The 21,502-nt window shown below is 63.7% G+C and overlaps 1 protein-coding gene across 2 annotated transcripts; it reads left to right on the top strand.

Annotated features, from left to right (window-relative positions):
* The first annotated feature begins 326 nt into the window (after positions 1-326).
* TRAF2 (TNF receptor associated factor 2) lies at positions 327-21,061 on the top strand. 2 transcript variants are annotated; one of them, XM_060153718.1, is made up of 11 exons: positions 327-378; positions 7,638-7,854; positions 8,315-8,393; positions 8,558-8,656; positions 12,721-12,882; positions 13,625-13,699; positions 15,263-15,337; positions 16,777-17,103; positions 17,581-17,758; positions 18,301-18,449; positions 19,099-21,061. In XM_060153718.1, the coding sequence occupies exons 2-11, from the start codon at positions 7,667-7,669 to the stop codon at positions 19,315-19,317; spliced, it is 1,551 nt and encodes a 516-aa protein (XP_060009701.1). In that variant the 5' UTR covers positions 327-378; positions 7,638-7,666; the 3' UTR covers positions 19,318-21,061. The 2 variants fall into 2 exon arrangements, with proteins under 2 accessions (XP_060009701.1, XP_060009700.1); XM_060153717.1 differs by lacking the exon at positions 327-378 and adding an exon at positions 1,964-1,979.
* Positions 21,062-21,502: the final 441 nt, after the last annotated feature.

The raw sequence follows: 21,502 nt of genomic DNA, 5'->3' as shown, positions 1-21,502 counted from the left end.
CGCGGGCGACTTAAGTACCCTAGCTGCGTCAGCTCCGCCCAATCGGCGCCCGCTGCGGCTCCCTGCGCGCTTCTGGTAGGCTGTTGTGTCAGTCAGTCAGTAGTGAGGGCCCGAGGTGGGAGGGGCGGGGGAGAAAGCTGGCCAGTCGGCGCCCGCTGGGGCTCTCTGCGGGCACTTGGTAGGCTTTTGTGTCAGTCCGTCAGCAGGGAGGGCCCGAAGCAGGGGGCGGGGGAGGAAGCTGGTCAATCGGGGCCCTGTGTGGCTTCCTGCTCTCTCCTGGTAGGTCTCCACATCAGTCCATCAGGCGGGCTCGTGGGCGGGGCGGCGGCGGCGGCGGCGGCAGGCGGGCAGGCAGTTCCGGGCGCGCGGCGGCGGTTGGTGAGTCGCGCCGCGGGGATTGGGGTTGGGGTTCGGGGTCTAGGTCGAGGGGCGGGGGCGGGGGGGCGCGCGGTGCCAGGAGGCCCGACGGGAGGCACGGCCGCCGCCGCGCGCGGGCCTGAGGGGATTTCTCGGAGCCGGAAACTGAAAGTCGGAGCGGGCCCCTCACAGGAAAGTTCGCGAACGGCGGGGCGTCCACGGCGGCCGGCCCGGGTCCGCGCGGGGTCCACGCCCCCCGGGCCGCCCCCGAGCCTCGGCTGCGGTGCCCCACCCCTTCTTGCCCCCGAGGGGCTTCCTGCCCCGCTCGGGGTCCGGACGGGCTCCGCGGGCGGCCTGGACCTCGGGGATCGCCGCTTGTCGCTTGCTGCCCCGGGCCCTGTCCCCGTGTCTCCGACCCCCCGAGCTTGGGCCTTGTCCGACGGTGACACCGAGCCCCGAGGTGGATGGGGAGGATGCAGGGGTCTAGGGAGCTGCCGGGGCGGACGGAGCCTGGCGTGGGGACTCAGAAAACTGCTGTGTGTGCGGGGCCAGACGCTCCTTGGAGGCAGAGCGGGCTCCTCGTGGACTGGACGGTGGGGACGGGGGAGAGCTGGGGACAGCTGCGCCTGTGACAGCAGCCGCTCCGCCCGGCCTTGAATCTAGCAGAGCAGGGGGCGTGCCAGGCCTGACGCCGGGCCGTGCGTGACTCAGGGACCACATGTCCCCGGCGAGGACCACAGCGTTTAGCCACTCAGTTACTGGCTCTAGGTGGGGGTCCCAAGAGCCCAGAATTGTTGTTTGAGTTATTTTTAACAGCTTTATTGCAGTGTAATTTACATACCGCAGAACTCAGCGTTGCTTGAATTTCAAACAAACAAAATCCTAAGCAGTGGTTTTTTGAAAGCTTTTCTGAGGAGTAGAAGCTTTCAGTGCTTTCAGCAGTAGCATCTTCACACATTCGAGCAGCCGCTGTCTCTGATTCCAGGCCCCAGCCTGGCCAGTCCCCCACCTCAGCCCCACGCCTGGGGACACAGCCCAGCCCCCGTGAGGCTGCAGCTCCCAAAGGCCGGAGCTGTGATTTGGGCCTCTGTGCTCTCTGGTCCTTTGGCCTGGGACAGCCCTGAGCGCACCTCCTGACACACCCAGGCCGCGCCATGGGCCCTTCCGGTGTCCCCCCTGCGTCCCAGACCTGTGCCACCTGCGGTTGCGTTGTGCCCCGTGGCCCTCGCCTGTTGGCCGCATCAGTAACGGTGCTGCCCAGTCTCCCCAGCTCCACGCGTGATGCACAGCAGGAGCCTGGAAACATCCATGCGAGCGACAGAGTGCAGGTCCCGTATGTACATCACAGGCTCGCACCCTCTGGGGAGACAAACACGCATGTCATTCCTCTGGGGACCTGAAGAAATGGGTTGTTTCAACAGTGGTCGTAAACTGTGGACTAGAGCACGGAATTTACAGCCATCACTTGGTGCTGGAGAAAATGTTTTCTCTGGGAAGAAAAGGCCTTCTGACTTAGTTCTGAGCCAGGTGTGGGCCCCCCTCTGGCAGTGAGAGACGCCAGCCCGCCTGCCCGCCCGCCCGCACGGTCAGCACACCAGCGTGGACTGGGCATGGTCCGGCAGGTGGGTTTCCACCACAGGGCAGCGCACACACGGGCAAGGGGAGGAAGGTCCAGAGAAGAAAACCCAGAAAAAGTGACCCACAGGTTCCACAGATCATGCCAAGAATGGGGTGCACCCCTTCCGTCTGTTCCTGTGTCCACAGCTGTCCTCCCTGTGTCCTGGGCCTGCTCCTTCACGGAGGTGGGTGAGGATCACCCCCAAAGGCCTGGGCGGCTGAGCCTCGGGGAGTGAGGGGGGCAGGCTCCGCGGAAGCTGTCCCCCGGCTCTGAGCAGGAACAGAGTGGCCACCGTGTTCCCTGCAGGGCCAGCAGGCAGTGGAGATGGCGTTTGGGGCAGGTGTTCTTGGGGACTGGCTGTGATTTAGGGAGGCGAGGACACAGCAGCGGTGGGGGTAGGAGGTGAGTAGTGGAGGTGACTACAGTGCGGGCTCCAGGATTGGGGTGCCCTGCTTTGTGGTGGGGTGGTGCCCGGCTGGGCCAGTGGTGCAGCACGGAGGAAGGGTCAGACACGGGTGTAGGAGCCAGTGACCGGCGGGAGCCTTGGGAGCACGGAGGGCACCCTGCGCCTCCCATGGGCCCGGGTCCCTCCTCCCTGCCTCCAGGCCCGTGATGCTGCCCGGGCCGAGGAACGGTGCGGGGAGGCGAGGGTTGTTCAGGAAGCCGAGCAGCAGAGGCCCTGGAAGCCTGGGGTCTGAGGGAGGAGCCCAAGTCCCCAGCTCGTACTTAAGGGCCTCGGGAGGCTCCTGCGGTGAGTCAGGTCACAGTGGACGGTGGCCGGGCCCAGTGGTAGCAGTGTGGTCAGGTCCTGGATGTTTGTAGCGGGTAGAGCCAGTGGATTTCCTGGCCTGTTTGAGGTGGGCGTGAGGTGGGGCTGAGGCCTCAAAGGGGCCGAAGCGCTGCATCATTGATCAGCGTCTCCCTGTTGATGGCCCCAGGTTTTCATAAGAATCTGGGTGTGTTGGTGGTACGAGTAGCTGTGAGCGGGCGCGGGCGGGAGGGACGGCGCAGCGTTTGCTGTGTGCTTTAGTGTAAACGGTTGTTGGGCGTTAAGTTGGTACCAGACCGCTTGGCATCACGTTGAGCTTGAACGAAGATGAAGGTAGTGTCAGCGCTAACGTTCACGTGGATGAGGACACACGCTGTGTGCGGTCGCAGGTCCCCGGGAGTTGCTTCAGGAGTCTCGGACCTGGGGGCCCAGCGTGGCGTGCAGCAGGGACCGCTTTCAGTGGAGCGTGGATTTGGGGGAGTTTGGTCCTTGCGTTGGGGCATCCCAGAGGGAAGCTCCTGGGTTGAACCCGTGTGTCTGCTGGCAACAGGTGGCCCCCGGCAGCCAAGTGCTCCGACACCTGATGTGATGTTGGTTTGGGCAGCAACGTAGCCTTCTGAGAATTAGTCCCTGACCCCCACACACCGGGCTGAGGACGGTGGAGCCCAGCTGCCCAGCGGCCTCCGGCTCAGTCGGGGTCTCTGTGATTTCTCACAGGGACGGCTCTTTCCCGGGGTCCTCCTGCTGTGTACCCAGGCGGGACCTGGGCTTGGGAAGGGGGCACAGGAAATGGCAGAACAGCGGTGGGGTGCCAGATGCCCCCCACTCTCCTGGGGGTGGGGAGGCAGGAGGGAGATGCAGCCCCACCTGGGGGGGCTTCTTTTGTGTTAAAACCGGTTTTTGAGGTTATTCCGCCATTGTTAATATTATGAAGCAGGGTTATTCTGGATAAACGTGCATGGGTGTACCATAATTAGGGATTTCACCATCTTTCTTTCGACTCTCGGGAACAGAAACTCCATCTCTTTCTTTTTAAAATGAGGCATACATACAGCAAAATGCACAAGTCCTAAATGTACAGGCAGATGCGCCTGTGTCCACATATACAGTCGTGCCTTGCCTTCCGGAAGCCCTCACATCCCTCAGGCAGCACTGACCCTCCCACATGGAAAGCTTCTCTGTTTCGCGTCTCACGGGATTTCTGACTCCAGATGTGTGGGTTTCCCCACACCAAGCAGTTCTGCCTGGCTTTTGTTTTTTTTTCTTTGCGGTACGCGGGCCTCTCGCTGCTGTGGCCTCTCCCACTGCGGAGCACAGGCTCCGGACGCGCAGGCCCAGCGGCCACGGCTCACGGGCCCAGCCGCTCCGTGGCACGCGGGATCCTCCCGGACCGGGGCACGAACCCGCGTCCCCTGCATTGGCAGGCAGACTCTCAACCACCGCGCCACCAGGGAAGCCCTACCTTTCTTGATAGATGCTGACTGGGCATCCTGCAGTTTAATTCAGTTCTGACACTGGCCGTCTGGAGTTAGCACAGACCCCTTGTGTTAAGGGTTTGGTTGCACAAGGCTGCCCCCACCCCGCTTCAGATGCCAGTGGGGAGGCGGGGCCTCCCATACTTCTGACTGACAGACTGTAAATTGAGGGTCCCCATGACCCCCTCCTTGGGGTCAGTAATTTGCTAGAAGGGCTCAGAGAAACATGCGTAACAGCCCGCTGGGAGAGACACACAGGGCCAGGTACAGGGAGGGACGCGGAGCCTCCATGCCCTCTCCAGCCCCCCCTTCCCAGCACCTCCACGTGTTCAACCCAGAAGCTCTCCAAACCCGGTCGTTTAGGGTGTTCACCGGGGCTCGGTTCTAAAGGCAGGACTGATTGAATCACTGGTGATTAAGTCAATGGCCAGTGTCGCCGCCCCCGCCCCCCACCGCGGAGATGCTCCTCTGTCCCCATGGTTCAGGAAGCCCCAGGGGTTCTGGGTGCTTTGCGCCAAGAACCAGGACGAAGACCCAACATCTGTTGTATCCCAGTTCCCAACCCCAAGGGTAACTGCTGTTCTAACTTCTATTGTCATAGGTTAGTTTCGCCTATCCTCGAGCTTCACGTAACTGAAATTATCCTGTAAATGATGTTTTGTGTCTAGTAGAAATGCCGTTTCAACAAAATGCAAGTTTGTTGTATAAAGTTAGTGCATTCCCGTCTGGAGCATATTTGGGGAGTGAAGTAAGTGTGAGGCCGGGGCCGGCGGTGTGGCAGTGCTCGCTCACACTCCCTGGTGAGCCGGGCGTGTGGGAGTGCTCGCTCACACTCCCTGGTGAGCCGGGCCACGTGGGAGTGCTCGCTCACACTCCGTGGTGAGCCGGGCCACGTGGGAGTGCTCGCTCACACTCCCTGGTGAGCCGGGCGTGTGGGAGTGCTCGCTCACACTCCCTGGTGAGTCGTGTGAATGGATGTAGTTCTTGTTGTTTACCACCTCACCTGAGAGTCAGGATTTGGAAGATAACCTGGACGCTTGGAAGGACCAGTAGGGGGGTTTGGTTCCATATTGGAGGCTTGTAACATCTGACCCCTGAGTACAAAGGCTGCCGGTCGCCCAGCCCCCAGCCCTGTGTGACTGCAGGTGGGTGGAGTGTGTGGCGCCAGGAGGGTCCGAAAGGGCCAGAGACGCGGAGGTTTCTTATGATGTTCGGGCAGGTCGGGTGGCTTTCAGCGCTGAGTTTGGGCACGGCGCTTTAGAGTCTGTATGATGTTTTCCGTTACAGTTCTTGAGGGTTCAAGTGTATAACTGTGACTTGAATAAGACATTTAAGGCCTTAAGCACTGAGACCTCCTAGGGCGTGGCGGGGGCGCCCTCTGACCGCGTGGCCGCCCACCCTCCTGCTGCGCCAGGTAGCTGTGACCGCTGAGCGGGGAAGACGAGGCCCACTGTGTGTTGGGGCCTTTTCCTTCTTTATTGCTCAAGAAAGAGACCGTTTGTGGTTTTTTTATGTCCAACAGGAGTAAAGGTCCATGGATTAATAAAATGGGCTCAATCTGCCACAGAAGGTGTGGTCAGTCGGCCAGAAAGTGTTTCCCCCAGGCCGGCCACATTCGGGCGGAAAGTCATCGCAAAAGAAGAAAGTCTCTCCTGACAGGTTCGCTGGAGACTGTGTTTGAGGTTGGCAGCGAGAAAAGCGTCACCCTCATCCTTACGCCTTGCACGAGCTCCATTTTTTATTTTGCTTTCTGGCCCTGCCTGTGTAAAACATGGCTGCAGCCACAGAGGCCTTTGCGTTTCATCTTGTTTATTTTGTTTGTCTATTTATTTATTTATGGCCGCGCGCGGCTCGGCTCGTGGGATCTTAGTTTCCCCAACCAGGGATTGAACCCGCGCCCTCGGCAATGAAGGTGTGAAGCCCTGACGAGTGGACCGCCAGGGAATTCCCACATTTTATTTTATTTAACACCTTATAACAAATACAGAGTTTCGACCTAAAGAGGGTGGGTTTTTTTTCATGTTATATTCAAAAATAAAAACTCCTCTTTCTCATGTAGTTTGGAGCCATGATATTTTAAACCATCAAGGTTACGAAATCAATTTAGTTAGCATGACCAGAAAAAGAGGGAAGCTGGGAACATGATGCCTCTCACGCGGGAGGGAGTGCACCTTCACGGGCCTGTGTTCCAGACGCACACACGCGTGTGGCCACCACAGCCTGACCTTGAGCTGTCCTGGCCCACACTGGGGGCGTGTCCGTGAGCTCTTGGGACTTTTTGTTCACATCGTCGACCAAAAGGTGTTACTAATAAAGGCACCTCTCATGCTTGCACGTCTGTGTTGTGAGGGCTTGAAGGAATGAGATCCCCCAGCTGTCGAATTGACAGATGGCCCCTCCAGGGGCCAGGCCTGCCAGTGTGAAGAGAGCACGAGAGAGGCAGAGGTGTGCCCTCCCGAGGTGCCCGGGCACAGCGTCCCTTCTGTTGGTGGCTGGAGGCAAGAATGTCGGTTGTGAAACGTCCTGGGAGCTGCGGAGGGCCCTCCGAGTAAGGCCTCCTGTGTTACAGACCCCACAGCTGATTGAGAGTGGCTTTGCCCAGCAGCTAGGGGACGACACCGTCTGTGCTGTCCCCTCGGTGTCGGGCCAGCTTAGGACAGTGCACGTGGCCTCCTGTGCACGGTCGCTGCCCAAGCAGACCCCCCCCGCCTCCGCGCCCCAGAAAGGGGCAGAGTTTCATAGCGTCCTGACTTGACCATGCCCAGACCCCAGAGCAGACGTGGGCGTGTGTGCTGGGGGCGTGCGGGGGCAGGGATGGCTCTTCGGGGATTTGCACGAAGGGCTGGGGTGGCCTGCCAGGGTAGCGGACGAAGAGCAGGCCTCTGAGCGCTGTGGGGGGCCCTCCGCCCGCTCGCCCATCCTGGGTACCTTGCGTGGCGGCCTTACCAAGGCCTGGTGGACGGCAAAGGGCAGCTCTGAAGCGAGAGGGACCCTGGCTGTGGGGACGGAAGCAGAGCAGCAGCTGCACGCAGGCCGCACCCCTGTCCTGGGGCTGAGGGTTGGTACGGCTGTCTCCTGGGCTTGCCCGGGGCCGTCGCCTGCCAAGCTGTCCAATGTTCTAAGGACACATTCGCACCTGGAGCCTTGGGGAGACGGCAGGGCGTGAGGATTGGGGTCCGCGATCACGGTCAGATGCGAGCCCGGCCAGCTGGCCTGGGAGCAGAGGCCCGGGCCGGGCGGCCACAAGGACAGCCCGCTGGGCCCAGGGCTGCGGCGGGCGTGCGGGTGCCCGCTGTCTCAGCCTTAGCCCCGCCTGCGCTGGGCTCCCCGGAGCGCTGACGTCCTGCCTCTCAGAGGCCTAATGGTCCAGGCCTTGCACATCCCTGGACCCGCCGTGACACGCTGTGCTCTCCCTTAGGGCTTGGCCTTGGTGGGGCTGCGGTGCTCATGGCTGCAGCCAGCGCGACCCCTCCCGCCTCCCTGGACCTGCTGCAGCCTGGCTTCTCCAAGACCCTCCTGGGGACCAAGCTAGAGGACAAGTACCTGTGCTCGGCCTGCAGGAACGTCCTGCGCAGGCCCTTCCAGGCTCAGTGTGGCCACCGCTACTGTTCCTTCTGCCTGAGCAGCATCTTGAGGTAGGGGCGCCGGGAGCTGCCAGGAGCGGACGCTGATGCCCGCGTGGCCCAGGGCTGCTTTGGTGTGGGGTGAAGTCAAGCATCTCCTTAGAGTCTGTTTTCCCTGCTTCTCCTTGTCTCTGGTGGGAAGCGGACAGTTTAAAATTGCCTGGAGGCTCCCGCTCCCTTTGCGCTGGGCGCCCGAGTCCCTGCGGGGTCGGGAGGTGGGGCCTCCGGCCCGTCAGCAGGAGGACAGCAGCCCCTGGTCCTGGCATCCGTCTGCGCGGGTCGCATTCAGACGGGCCGGGGTTTGGGGCTGGGCCCCGAGCGTCTCGCACGGTGCGTCGTGTCTGCTGGCCACGCCGGTGGCCGACAGAGGCTCCAGAGCCCGAGCCGTGCCGTGGGCCTGTGTTGGCGAGGCCGCGGGCCTCCCACCCTCCATGGCGGGTTTCACAGTGCGGCCTCCCCCTCTCCCCACCAGCTCCGGGCCCCAGAACTGTGCCGCCTGCGTGAACGAGGGCATTTACGAGGAAGGCGTCTCTATCCTGGAGAGCAGCTCGGTGAGTGAGCCGTCCACGCTGACGGTGTCGAGGGGAGAGGGAACCTGGGAACGGCCGTGGGAGAGGCGCCCTGGTCCCGAGTCTCCCCGCAAGGCTCGTGGTGTGGGGCGCCAGGCGGGTGGGCGTCTGGGAGGGGGCTTACCCAAGGTACGCTCTCTCCCCAGGCTTTCCCGGACAATGCTGCCCGCAGGGAGGTAGAGAGCCTGCCAGCCGTCTGTTCCAGCGAGGGCTGCACCTGGAAGGGGACCCTGAAGGAGTACGAGGTAGGGGCTGCCCTGCGCTGGCTGAAGCCCCTCCCGCAGAGCAGCTTCAAGCCCGCCTGAGTCCCGCGGAAGGGGGTGCAGCTGCTGCTCCGCACGTGCCCACCTAGACTCTGGAGCCGGGGGAGCCGGGCGTGGCCCAGGGTGGGGTGCTCACCCTGTCTGGGCTGTTTCCTGGTGTGTCCGTGGACGCGGTCCTCCAGCCGCAGTGCGGTGGCGGTGAGCAGGGGTGTGTGCGGGGACCCTGGTCCGGCCCTGAGAGCGCCGCGCAGGCAGGAAACTAGCTTTCTCGCCGACGGGACTTCGTTGTCTTTCCTCACTTGGATAGCGCTGCCACTGGAAGACGCGGGAGTAGCTTGCACGTCCGTTCTGGGGTCACAGGAAGGCATCTGGCCAGGGACAAGGGCAGTGGCCGGGTGCGTATCTTGCAGGCCTGTCTCTGCCGTGCAAGGCTGGCAAGTTGGGGTCCCTGTGTGCTGGGCCTCCGGCAGCTGAACCTGCGGCTGTGAGCCCCTCCGGACACTCTTCCTGGTGATCAAACGCCCTTAAAAACTTCCGTTTCCAAGGTGCCTGCGCATGAGTGTTCCCAGCAGCACTGTTCCCGGCAGCCAAGTGTCCCTGGCAGAGGGCGGGACACACAAGATGTGGGCTGGTCGTGCCGCGGAATAGTGTCCAGTCATGAGAGGAAGGGAGCCCCGCCCCAGGCTACAGCGGGGACGGACCTTGGGGACATCACGCTGAGGCCACTCTCAATCAGCTTTGGGGTCTCAGGGAGATGAGCCCAGCAGAGGAGGACAGAACGTGCGGGAACCAGCCCTGTGAGACAGGAGGTGGAGTGGAGGCTGCCCGGGCTGGGAGGTCGTGTGCAGTGGTGCAGAGTAATGGGCGGGGTCCTTAAGGTGGGGAGGCCTTGTTGCTGTCCCATGCGGCGAGGCTGGAGGGGCTGTTTGCAGGGGACCCGGCTCGCCTACGCCCAGGGCTGCCCAGGCCACGGAGCAGCCTCCCTGCCATGGGGTGGGCGCCGGGCTGCGACTGAGTCACGACACGGGAGAGCCTGTCGGCTCTGGAACTGGGTCCTGGGTTCCTGGGGCTCCTCCCGCCTCCCGTCCCAGGCGCTGCGCGGCGGCGTCCGCTGGTCTTGACTGACTCGACTTCGTGGGCTTCAGGCTCTCGGTTGCGTTTTGCCAGAGGGGCAGCTTGCCTGTCTCTGGGGAGGAGCCAGTGGCCGGGTGGACAGAAGCTGGGCTTTCCTCTGACGGGCGCCTGGGCCTGGAAGCAGAGGCCTCTCTGCCCTTCCGGGGAGTAGGACTGCAGTCCGTGGACAGAGGCCTCCGACACCCAGGGGCCACCGTGGGGCAGGGGCACAGGCAGGGGGTGCTGCCACCGAGGCCCTGCTCAGCAGACGGGCCTGAGCTGTTGCCCAGCGCTGTCCGGAGAGCCGGCCTCGGGGCAGGGTCTCTCCTGGGCGGGTGGGGAGCCCCAGCAGGGAGTGCAGCGGGTACTGTGTCGCCTTTTGAGGGGACCAAAGACCCCCAGGGACAGGCGGAATAACCCCAGCTCCCGAGTCCTCTGGGGTTTCTGCTGTCTCCAGGCCGCTGGTGCGGGTGGTGGCTTCGCAGGCCCCTGGCCGAGGGCCTGGGACCACAGCCAGCCCGTGGGCCCTGCAGGCATGCGGGCTGGAAAGTCCCTGGCTGCACCCGGGGAACTCAGGAAAGTCCCTGGGGTTGGTCACGTGGGAGACGGGCACTGCTCTGGGTCTCTCGGTGCAGCCTTTGACGTCGGGTAAACCTCTCTCTAGCTGGGGTGAGACCCCACCTCGGGGCGTGGGGTGGCCACCTTGCTGCAGCGGTGGCCCTGCTCCCAGCCCGGAGCCAACACGTTTGCCCTTTGGGTTGCTCAGAATTGGGGTGGTGCTGGGAAATGCTGAGGCTGCGGCTGAGCTCCTGAGAGTGTGGCGAGGTGGGGCAAATCCTGGTCAGCCTTTGAATAAGCTTTTCCTTTGCAGCCACGTCTAGTATTTTCTAAAAACTCAGGGAATTAAGACTCCAGTTCAGTTAGAAGGTGTTAGAAGTGCTTGCCAAGTACACATAGCAGCCCTGGGGACTGCTTTTCTGGAAGCGAGAAGCAGGGGCTACGTGGAAGGAACAGCAGGGAGAAGGGGCCTCGGGCTTCAGAGGAGGGGTCCGCGCGGACCTGAGGGAGGACCAGCTGATGGGGACATTCTGCAGCTGAAAGGTGAGCAGTCGGATGTGCTCACGTGTCAGGGAATCCAAAGTTGAAATGCCTGAGCATTTAGCTTGAACTCTGGTTGAAGTGTTGCTTCCCTGAGCCATCTGGTGGCAGTGGGAGCCCGCGGAGCCCGTGCCAGCCTGTGAGGACGCTGCTGCTCCTGCGCCAGGTGCGCGCTTCAGGGCTCTGAATCCCAGGGGCGCCCGCTGAGTGGCGAGCCGTGTGGGGCCGGGTGCTCAGCGCTGGCCGCGGGCGTCCCTCTCCAGTTGTGCAGTGGCCCCGGGGCTCACCTTGAGCGTGTTCTTTGGCTCTGATCAGATCCAGGTGCCCTCTGGGTGCTGTCGTTTCTGTTTCACGAGCCTGGTTGTTTCCGGGGCTCCCCTGTGGCTCGGTGTGGTTGTTCGGGCTGTGCTCAGTGTGGCCACGCCAGGGCCCTGTCTGGGGAAGCTGGGGGTGCCCTGGCGGTCGAGGGAAGCTCCTCCCGGGCGTGGCCGCCATGGAGCCTTTAAGGAGCTGTCGCTGGAGCAGGAGCCCTCGGGGAAGGTGTCCCCTCTGCTCTGCTCCCTGTACCTAGTGGCGTCCTGCCCACCCGCACGGCCGGTCTGTGTCCTGGGGCCGGGCCTCTGCGGCAGCATCCACAGAGCCCCGTCGGGTTGAGGGGGGTCACGGGGGAGTCTTGCTGAGAAGGCCGAGTTCCATCTGACGTGTGTCCCTGCGGAGACGTGGAGCCCGGGGTCCTGTGAGGAGGCGGGAGTGCCACGGGCACCACATCTGAAGTCTCCACACCCCGGCTGCTGGGAGAGCACCACACGTGCCATGTCTCTGGGGTTCACCTGGCAGCACTGCTCACTCCCCGAATGGTGAGCTTTGGCCCTGGCAGCCAAGCCTGCTGCATGGGGTGGAGACTCGGCCGGCCTGTTCGCTCGGCCTCGGACTGTGGGCCACGTGGAGACAGAGCCCGCGTGAGGCTCCTCCTTCCTACGGTCACTGCGGCGGAGCTCTACGAGCTCTGCGGGGGCCCTGAGCTGCCCCAGCTTGTCAGGCGCCCAGCCTGAATCTTGGTGGAGGTGCTGACCCTACGGCGTGGATGTGCTCGGTGCCCAGGCACCAGGGGTCGATTTTGTGTGATGCGTACTTGACCACAGTTTTTAAAAAACAGCAAACAAACCGCGTGTCCCGTTGTGCGCTCACCGGCCCGCCCTCTGTGCCCCTTCGGCGGCGTTCCCTGAGGGCTGGCACAGCTGCTGCCTGCCCCCAGGCTTGCAGCCCCGTTTCCGGGCCCCGCCCCTTCTCACCTCTTCAGCCCTGCCACCTCCGCTCAGCCCGCTGCCGCGGCCCCCAAGTGCTGCGCTGCTCAGGGCCACGCCTGTCCGGCTCGGGGCCTCCCCGCGCTGCTGGCTTTACTGGGCTCCGCCTGGGCCCCGCCTGACCCTTCGGAAGCCCAGGCTGGGCCCCTGCCTCCCTGGCCACGTCACCCTGCACGTCCTCAGCTCCAGGAGGGCGGGAACGGGGACTCTCAGCCTGGGCGTCGGGACGGGTGGGCGCCTGCGTTTGCATCCGCTTCTCGCTCTGGTCCCCACGGCATCACTTCTCTGCCCTCCGTCCGTTTAGAACCTGTTCCCGCAGCCCCTCTCATTGTCCCCTCTGTGTCCCGAGGGCGGGGTGCCGCCTGCTGGATCTGGGTCCTGATCTCTGCGCTGGAGCAGGGGTAGTGGAGTGAACGCGGTGGCCCCCGTGGCCTAGCGCCAAGAACGAACCCAGACCGGTCCACGGCCGGCGGGGCAGTGGCCCAGAACCCCACGGGCGCTCCGCCGACGCCTCGCTCCCTTCGTTGCCAGAGCTGCCACGAAGGACACTGCCCGTTCGTGCTGACCGAGTGCCCGGCGTGTAAAGGCCTGGTGCGCCTGGGCGAGAAGGAACACCACCTGGAGCACGCGTGCCCGGAGCGAAGCCTCAGCTGCCGGCACTGCAGGGCGCCCTGCTGCTCGGCCGACATGAAGGTGAGCGCGCGCCCGGCGGCTCGGAGGCTCCTGGCGGCCCCGGGCCGGGGGCACGCTTGCACAGGGGGACGGCAGCGTGCGGCCACGCCACCCTCACTCTCGCTCGGCAGCAGCCTCCCTGGGTTCACGCTGAACAGGCCCCGAACGCCGTGGGGCTTTATCTGGAAGTCGTCGCTTGTTTGTGAAGGGCGGGCCACCTTCCCGCTTCCTGAGGTCACGAGTGAGCTCGGTGCCCACGTTTCCGGAGTCTGTCCGTGTGGGTCACGTGGATCTGCTGGGTCGGGACCCAGACGCCCCCCTGGTGTCTGCAGGTCTCTTCACCTTCAGCCTTTCCCTGTGGGTGTCTTTTTCTCTCTGCTGTTTGTTTGTTGAAGAAGCCGGCCGTTAGTCTGCATTTGGCTGGTCGGGTCCTTGAGGTGTTTTTCACGCCCGGGAAGCTCAGCTCTAGAGGCAGCCCAGGGCCCGAGACTTCGGGGCGCCCACGCTGCGCATCTCGTCAGGGGTCTCGGAGGTGCTCTGGCCGCTTGGGTCCCCCACCACCAGGAAGTCCGCCAGCCTGGCACCCGGGTGGCAGTACTCTCGGGGCGCTGGGGCGCTCCTCCTCCTGGTGTTGCCCCAGCGGCTGCCAGGCGAGGGCAGGTCCTGAATCTGCAGAGCCCCGTGTCGCATGCCGTCTCCACCTCGGGGCTCAGGAGCGTTGCTGGCCTGGCCCCAGCTCTGACGGCTGCCCTGTCTCTTCCAGGCGCACCACCAGGTCTGCCCCAAGTTCCCCTTGACCTGCGAGGGCTGCGGCAAGAAGAAGATCACACGCGAGAAAGTAAGCGCTCCCCTGGTGCCCCTGAGCAGCGTGGTGTTCAAAGGACAGGCCACACCTCGGCTCTGGGGGTGGGGTTCCCAGGGGTGGGGTCGCAGGCTCCTCCTCTTCCCGCCACCCCCCTCCCCCCCCTCCGGCTGCGCAGCCTTGCGTCTGAGCCACTTGGCCCCAGGGAGCGGGGATCTGGGCAGTTGGACTGTTTACCTGGCTCTTCTCGCTGCGGGAGGTCTCTGTCCCTGAGGACTCTGTCCCTGAGGACAGGGCGGTGGCTTGTCTGTGCTCCTGCTGTGGCGCTGATTCCACAGGCAGGCCCCCAGGCCCACCCTGGCTGTGCTGGGAGCTGAGTCGGTGGTGGTGGTGGCGGCCAGGCGGCCTCCATGCTCTGGGAGAGAGGGAGGGCGTATGCTCACATGCCTGTGGGAAGCCCGCGCCTGGTCCCCGGGGAGGCAGCTGTAGTTTGTTCCATGAGGCCCCTTCGTCTCTTCTTTTGAGCTTCTGAGGTTGCGCCCTCGTGGATTTGTGCAACGGTTACAGTGCTCCAGGGCAAGAGCTGGGAAGAGGGTGCTTCCGGAAGCTGGTGGGGCGCGGACCCCTCCCGAGCTGTCCTCGGTCGCGCACGCCTCTCCCACGTGATGGGTGAAAACAGCACCCAGGCTAGTTTAGGCGGCATTTCTCAAGCTGTGAGCGTGACCGCGAGCTTTCTGCCTGAACTTCACCTGCGTTTCTTTCCTGGGGAGCAGTTGTGACTCCCGTGCGTTTCTTGGCAGGGCACTTGTCCTGTTTTCTCTGTTTTTGGAGCTCTTTGTCTATCAGGGCTGTAAGTTGCAGTTGTTTGTCCTTTTAGTTAACGGTGCTTTTGGTTTGCTTCTGTGTTGGGGGCTCTTTGCAAGGTTTTTCTCGTTGTCTCTGGATTTTGATCCAGAGTTGGGATCGTTCTCCGCTCCCAGGTGCAGAGGAAATTCTCTGTTTCCTGCAGGCGTAAGTCTGATTTCCCACATTTTGGGTCCCTGGCAGGTGGAGGCCAGTGGCTGCCCCTTCCCCTCCCCCCACTCCTGGCAATGCCGGCCTGGCTGTGTCTCCCTCGGCCCAGACACTGCTGGGTCAGCTGGCCACGCTCTGGGTCATGGGTTCTGCTCTGCTGAGTGTGGCCATGGGCCAGCGCCACGCCGGGTCAGCAGTGGGGTCTGATCCCTGGTCAGGCTGCTGGTCTCACTCCTGGCTCCGTTTGGAACCCAGGCTGTCGGCCCCCAGGCCCCAGGGCCTCAGACCGGCCTGTGAGGGAGGGGGTGGGCAGGGCTGCTCTCTGGGACGCAGAGGCCCACGCGCGGGACGGGCTCTGCGGGCGATCCCAGACGGCCCACGTGCCTCAAACACACACGTGCACGTGTTTGCGTGTGTGCGTGAGTGTGCACTGCAGCTTTGGGAGCAGGTTGTGGGGTTTTGTCCGGCCCGAGCGTGCAGAGGCCAGTGGGGCGGGTGCAAGGGTCCTTTGATGGGACGCTGACCCAGTCGGTGTGGGAGCGGCTGGAGCAGAGGGGGACCAGTGTCTGATGTCAGGCCCGTCAGTTTCAGGACCACGTCAGGACATGTGGCAGATGCCGAGTCCCCTGCAGGTTCCACGCTGTCGGCTGCCCCGAGATGGTGAGTCCAGGTCTGCGGCGGGACCACCGGGAGCTCCTGGTTCCCAAGCAGAGGCCGGCGGACGTGACCGCGCCGTGCGGACACGGTCTCCACTCCACCTCCAATCCGGCCCTCAGGTGTCCCGGCTCTGTCTGCTCGTCCCCCAGGTGATCCCTGGTGCCCAGCCTTGACCGCCCAGCTGCTGGGAACCCCCAGCGTGTCACTGCCCCCTGAGGTCTAGCGATGCCTCTCTGCCCGTCCTCTCACCTCACCCAAAAAGCACACCTTGCTCCACCCGGCTCTTCTGGCCAAGAGCGCAGTGGTCGTTCTGGAGCTGCCTCCTGTCTCTCCCATCACATCCAGTCTCCCAGAAGAGCCTCCGTTCTGCCTGCAGACGGGTCCTGGAGCCTCTCTGCCTCCCCGCCTCACCTCTGTGGCCTGCGTGGCCCTCCTGCGTCACCACACCCCGGTCACCGGCCTGGCTGTCCTCCAGCACGCTGACTTGCCCCGGGCCCTGACCCACCTCCTGTCTGCCCGCCGCACCTACCAGCTTCTGTGCGGCTCCCTCGGGCCTGGGCAGCTCCCTGCTCATGTGCCCTTGCCCTCCTTTCCCACCTGTTCTGTGCCCCCGCGGGCTGGGCGTGTGCAGGCCCTGCAAGCGGAGGCTGGCTCCATAGATACGGGCACACCAGCCTTCTGCTCTCAGCGACACCCCAGCAGCATTTCCGGTGGCAGCAGTCCTGGCGGTGTTGTCACTTGGTGACTTCACAACACTTGGTCTCGGTGTCCTGCTTTGTTTTTTCTAATGAGGGTGAACAAGGGCAGTGCCCCTCCCATTCCCTGGGTTTGTGTTTGACATCCTGCTTCTGGGCAACACGGTGTGGTCATTTCCCGCTCAGGTCCGGGGATCCCTGGCGTGGGGGATGTTAGAGGCCAGAGGAAGGGCCTAGGGCACACGCTGCCACGGCCTCTTCACGTCCCAGTGAGGACGAGTGTCCTATTGCCCCTGTGGATCCAGCTGGCCTCGGCCCAGCTTCCGGAAGCCTCAGGTGCCCGGCCATCCCAGGGCGCTCCCGGGCGCTGGGCCTCACGCGGAGGTTCGTCCCTTTCTTTCCACTTTAGGCTTTTTGAGGCTGTCTGACCCTCCAAACTCGTTGTGGAGCTTTGGAAGGGATGTGGCTGCAAAGCCAGATCCGTAGGGACTATTTAAGATGGGTTCTATCCCCCTCCCCCCGCCCAGCCGCGGTGTTTTTCCCATCACCTGAAACACGAGTGAGTCACGTAGGGAGGTCTGTGTTTCGCAGACGTGGTTGAGTTCAGACAGTGACAGACGCAGTGCTGGCAGGTGAGCGAGAGGGCAGGTCACCCTTGTGTCGCCGCCGCGCGCCGGGCTCTGGTGCTCTAGCGAGGTGTGCGGCCGCGGGCCCCCGGGACTGAAAGCGGGCGTCGTGCCTCGGCAGGTGGAGGGCGAGAGGCTGCAGGAGCACGAGGCGCAGCGGCTCCGGGAGCACCTGGCCCTGCTTCTGGGCGCCCTCCTGGAGGCCGGGCCCCGCCTCCTCAGCCAGGGCGAGCAGGGCTGGGGGGCCAGCACGCCAGGCCCGGGGGCAGCGCCCTCCCAGGCGGCGGAGCTGCTGCAGAGGTGCGAGGCCCTGGAGCGGAAGACGGCCACCTTCGAGAACATCGTCTGCGTGCTGAACCGGGAGGTGGAACGGGTGGCCGTGACTGCCGAGGCCTGCGGCCGGCAGCACCGGCTGGACCAAGACAGGATCGAAGCCCTGAGTAATAAGGTTTGTGCCCGCTCGCCCGCGGTGCCCAGGCCTCGTCGGGCGGGTGCCAGGGGCTCGGGGCTGCAGAGCCAGGAGTTTGAGGACAGCGCCTGCATTTCCAGCGGGCACTCGGCTCTCCGCGCTGGGCCTGAACGGAGCTCTTCTCTGAGCCCCTTCCCGCAGGGCCCGACGCGGGGCTCAGCGAGGCCGCTGGTGGAGTCTCTCCTCTGACTGGGGGCAGAGGCGGCCGTGGGGAGCGTGCCTGGAGCTTCACGCGGCTCCCACGAGCGAGCACGTTTCCTCCTGGGGTCGGGGGTCTCGTGGGCATGGAGCCCATCCGAGAGCAGCTGACCCAGCAAGGCTGAGGCACTGGGCACGGGGGTCGTTTCATAGCATGTTCCTCCCAGAGGGAAGCTGGTCTCTGTGGAGGCGGGTGAGCCCCAGGCCCCTCTGGCCCGGCGCCCCAGGGGCGCGTCCTGACGGGCCCCGTGCCCCCAGGTGCAGCAGCTGGAGAGGAGCATCGGCCTGAAGGACCTGGCCATGGCCGACCTGGAGCAGAAGGTCCACGAGATGGAGGCGTCCACCTTCGACGGGGTGTTCATCTGGAAGATCCCGGACTTCGCCAGGAAGCGCCAGGAAGCCGTGGCTGGCCGCACGCCCGCCATCTTCTCCCCAGGTGTCCTTCCGGAACTTGCCCTCCCCCTGAGCTGCTGCCACCCCGGGCCCCCGCATGTCCGGGCTGGGGTCTGCCCCCTGCTGCGGCCGGGAGCAGGGCCGCCCGGCGGAGCCAGCTCCTCAGCCCAGTCACCAGCCTCACGTCAGGGTCACATCTCGTTCCTTAAACGGCAGGCCCACCGTGTCCGTGGTCGCCCCCTCTGCTCCCCGTTGGACATGAGACTTGTCCAGGTCGGGCTCAGTCCAACCGCAGCCCCTCTGCCCAGAGCCCCTGCCTGGTGCTCAAGTCTCAGTCCAGCCCCTGAGGTTCCTTCCCGGTTGGTAGCAGGGCCAGTGCGGGGTCGCATTTAGGGTTTCTTAAAAGTGCTGTGTCTGATTACTACTTCCATTTTCAAGAGAAGTCTGTTTGCACGAGCAGCTAACTGCTTGCCTGGAGGAGAACGTTCCCTCCTTGTGCCCTCCACCCTGAGTGGCGCGTGTGTGTTTCCGGGGGAGGTGGCCGCATGGGCTGAGCCCTGGGCGCTCACCAGCACCTCCCCACAGCCTTCTACACCAGCAGGTACGGCTACAAGATGTGTCTGCGCGCCTACCTGAACGGAGATGGCACTGGGCGCGGGACGCACCTGTCCCTCTTCTTCGTTCTGATGAAGGGCCCCCACGACGCCCTCCTGCACTGGCCCTTCAACCAGAAGGTGCGCAAGGCCCTGCCCCGGCTGTGCGGGCACGCGGGAGCCCGTGGGTGACAGGTGTTGGCGTCACCACGCCTCAGTGCTCGGGCAGTGTCCATTGTCTCCTGGGCCATGCCGCTGGTCAGCCACTCGGGACCAGCAGTTAGTGGTGGTGCTGCCTCAGAGTTTGTCCCAAGGAAGGGGGGCCGCCAGGGGGCCTTGATCTGAGGGCATGGCCCAACCCTTGGGAAGCCAGAGCCCACGTGGGGGAGGAATCGGAGACCCAGGCACTAGTCAGGACAGACGCCATGACGACGCTGGGTAGCCCCGTGGCCCTCGTGGAGGAGGTGGCGTCACTGAGCGCGGGGCTGGCTCGTGCTTCTCCCTGAGGGGTGCTGTTTCTGGGGGCGGGGACAGCTGCGTGAGCTCTTTGGTGAGAAAACGTCCCTTAGACAAGTGTTGTCAGAAAAAAGCACAAATGGACGTGGCGCGGGGTCCTGGGCTTCAGCCTCGGATCCTGGTGTCAGTGGACAGAAGACGCCGGGACGGGCACAGACGGACAGACCGGGCAGACCCGTGGCGGCCGTGCTCCTGGCACGCGACTGCAGACCGGGCTCCCGCCGGCTGGGCAGGCTGTGACTCACGTGCTGTCCCCTGGGCGCTCTCCTCCCAGGTGACCCTGATGTTGCTGGACCAGAACAACCGGGAGCATGTGATTGACGCCTTCAGGCCCGACGTGACCTCATCCTCGTTCCAGAGGCCGGTCAGCGACATGAACATCGCGAGCGGCTGCCCGCTTTTCTGCCCCGTCTCCAAGATGGAGGCCAAGAATTCCTACGTGCGTGATGACGCCATCTTCATCAAGGCCATAGTGGACCTGACAGGGCTCTAGCTGCTGCCCACGGGAGCAGGGCCACCGTGCTGGGCGGGCACCTGCGAGCTCACGTCCCAGAGGCAGGGGCCGCCTCCCGGGAAGGGGTTCAGCCCAAGGCCATCGGGGTGGGCTGTAGGCCCGTGTGTCCCCAGCAGGTGGGCCATGCAGGTGTGGAGCCCTCAGCCTGCAGCGGGGCGGCCGGGGCCACAGTGAGGAGCTGCTGGAGAGGAGGGACGGTCTCGGGCCCGGCTGCCACTCCAGGGAGAGCCCTGCTGGGCCAGTCTGACCAGGCCGGCAGGCGGGGAGGGCATCCCATGTCCCCTGCCCCATGGCGCGTGCAGGGCGCACGTCCAACACCCCCCTGCCCAGCCTCCGCAAGACACGTTGGCTTCCCTGTTGGGTATGGAGGAGTTGCTGTTAAACCCTTGAATCTCTGCGGTGAGTGGTGTCCATCTGGCTCTCGTCCTGGCCATCAGTGACTCTGGCCAGGGCCTCCTGGCCTGCACGCCCTGTGTGTCGCCAGCTCCTTGAGTGGTTCCGTGGGCTCCCTGACACTGCAGGCTGGCTGGTGCGGGCCTCAGTGAAGCCAGCCATTCTCTTTTCTGGGGTGTTACTAGCTGGGCAGCTCCTCGTCCCTCAGGCTCCCCAGGGTCTGCCCTGGAGAGCAGTGCCATGTGCGTGCCCCCGATTCTGGGCCTGCCCCGCCCCTCCGTGCAGGGCCCACGGGCCTGGAAGGGTGGCCAACGGCTTTGTCTGCATTTGGGACCTGACAGGTGGCATCTCCCCAGGACCAGGACTTGCCCGGCCTCCAGGTGTTTCCTCGACAGCGGCAGAGCCCGGGCAGCCTGAGCACAGGCTTGCACCTCGGCTGGACCCGGTCAGGGCTTCAGCCCGGGGCTGCAGGATGGGCACGGCGTCCTGGCCGGGAGCTGGCCACACCCAGGTGCACTAGTGACCGGGACTGGGTGCTCGAGTGGAGTCCTTACGGAGGACCCGTGACAACGTTGTCGCTTCTCTGTTTTGAGAAGTTAAAGAATTGAAAGGCACAGAGTAATAAGCTCCGTGTGTCCAGGATTAACACGTGTACACGTTTTGAATTCTGTATTTTAATTAAAGAGAAACATTGCGGAAAAGTTGGAGTCCTGCTTCCTTTCCCTCTCACCACCTCCTTCACTGGCCAAGGCTCCGCCCTCATGGATCTGGATCCTTTTCTGTTTGAGTTTCTGTCTCTGTGGTCACCCACAAGCAAGGCTCGTGTACCCAGTCCTCTGCAGATCCCTCTTCCCCTCCCCCAGGGGAACGCCTGGTGTGCTGAGCATGGCACGGCGGGCGAGGCGCAGACACAGACGGTGTCCCTCCTCCACGTTCCCTCGGGCACATGCCTCCCTGCTCTGCCCTCCTAACCTGGACAGAACATCCCCGCTGCTGCCTGTCCCATCCCGTCCAGCCCTTGCTGCTCGTGCGTGCAGGCTCGTTGCTCCTCCAGGGTCCCTGCCTGCCGCCCGCCTGCCTGCTGGGGTGTTGGTCCTGTTTTCCTCCTGGTCGGAGAGAGCTCCCAGTATTCCCGGAAACTGGCCGTGGAGCACGTGCGGGCTGCGTGTGCAGGTGTGCACAGAAATGGAGCGCTTGTACACACGCGGGTCATGGACAGTGCCGCTGGCCCCTTAGTCAAGAAGTCCCAGCCCCCTGCCCCCACCGGCCTGACAAATACTGTTTTCTTCTGATGGTTGGGGTTTTGTAAAATAAATAAATTTATTTATTTGTTTATGGCTGCGTTGGGTCTTCATTGCTGCACACCGGCTTTCCCTAGTTGCAGGGAGCGGGGGCTACTCTTCTTTGCGGTGCGTGGGTTTCTCATCGTGGTGGCTTCTCTTGTTGCGGAGCACGGGCTCTAGGCGCGTGGGCTTTAGTAGCTGTGGCTCACAGGCTCAGTAGTTGTGGCTTGCAGGCTCTAGAGCGCAGGCTCAGTAGTTACGGTGCACAGGCTTAGTTGCTCTGCGGCACGTGGGATCTTCCCGGACCAGGGCTCGAACCCGTGTGCCCTGCATTGGCAGGCGGATTCTTAACCCCTGCGCCACCAGGGAAGTCCTCTTCTGATAGTTTTAAACATACTGTTTGTTTTTAACGTACTGGGTTTTTACGTCTGAAGTTTGTTTATATATGGTGTTTGTGTGTGTGTTTCCATCAGGTCACTTCAGGTTAA

The sequence above is a fragment of the Lagenorhynchus albirostris genome, chromosome 7 (assembly GCF_949774975.1).
Source record: "Lagenorhynchus albirostris chromosome 7, mLagAlb1.1, whole genome shotgun sequence".
NCBI classification, from domain to species: Eukaryota; Metazoa; Chordata; class Mammalia; order Artiodactyla; family Delphinidae; genus Lagenorhynchus; species Lagenorhynchus albirostris.
Note: the sequence above shows the minus strand (reverse complement) of the source record. Positions and strands in the feature narration are given on the sequence as shown.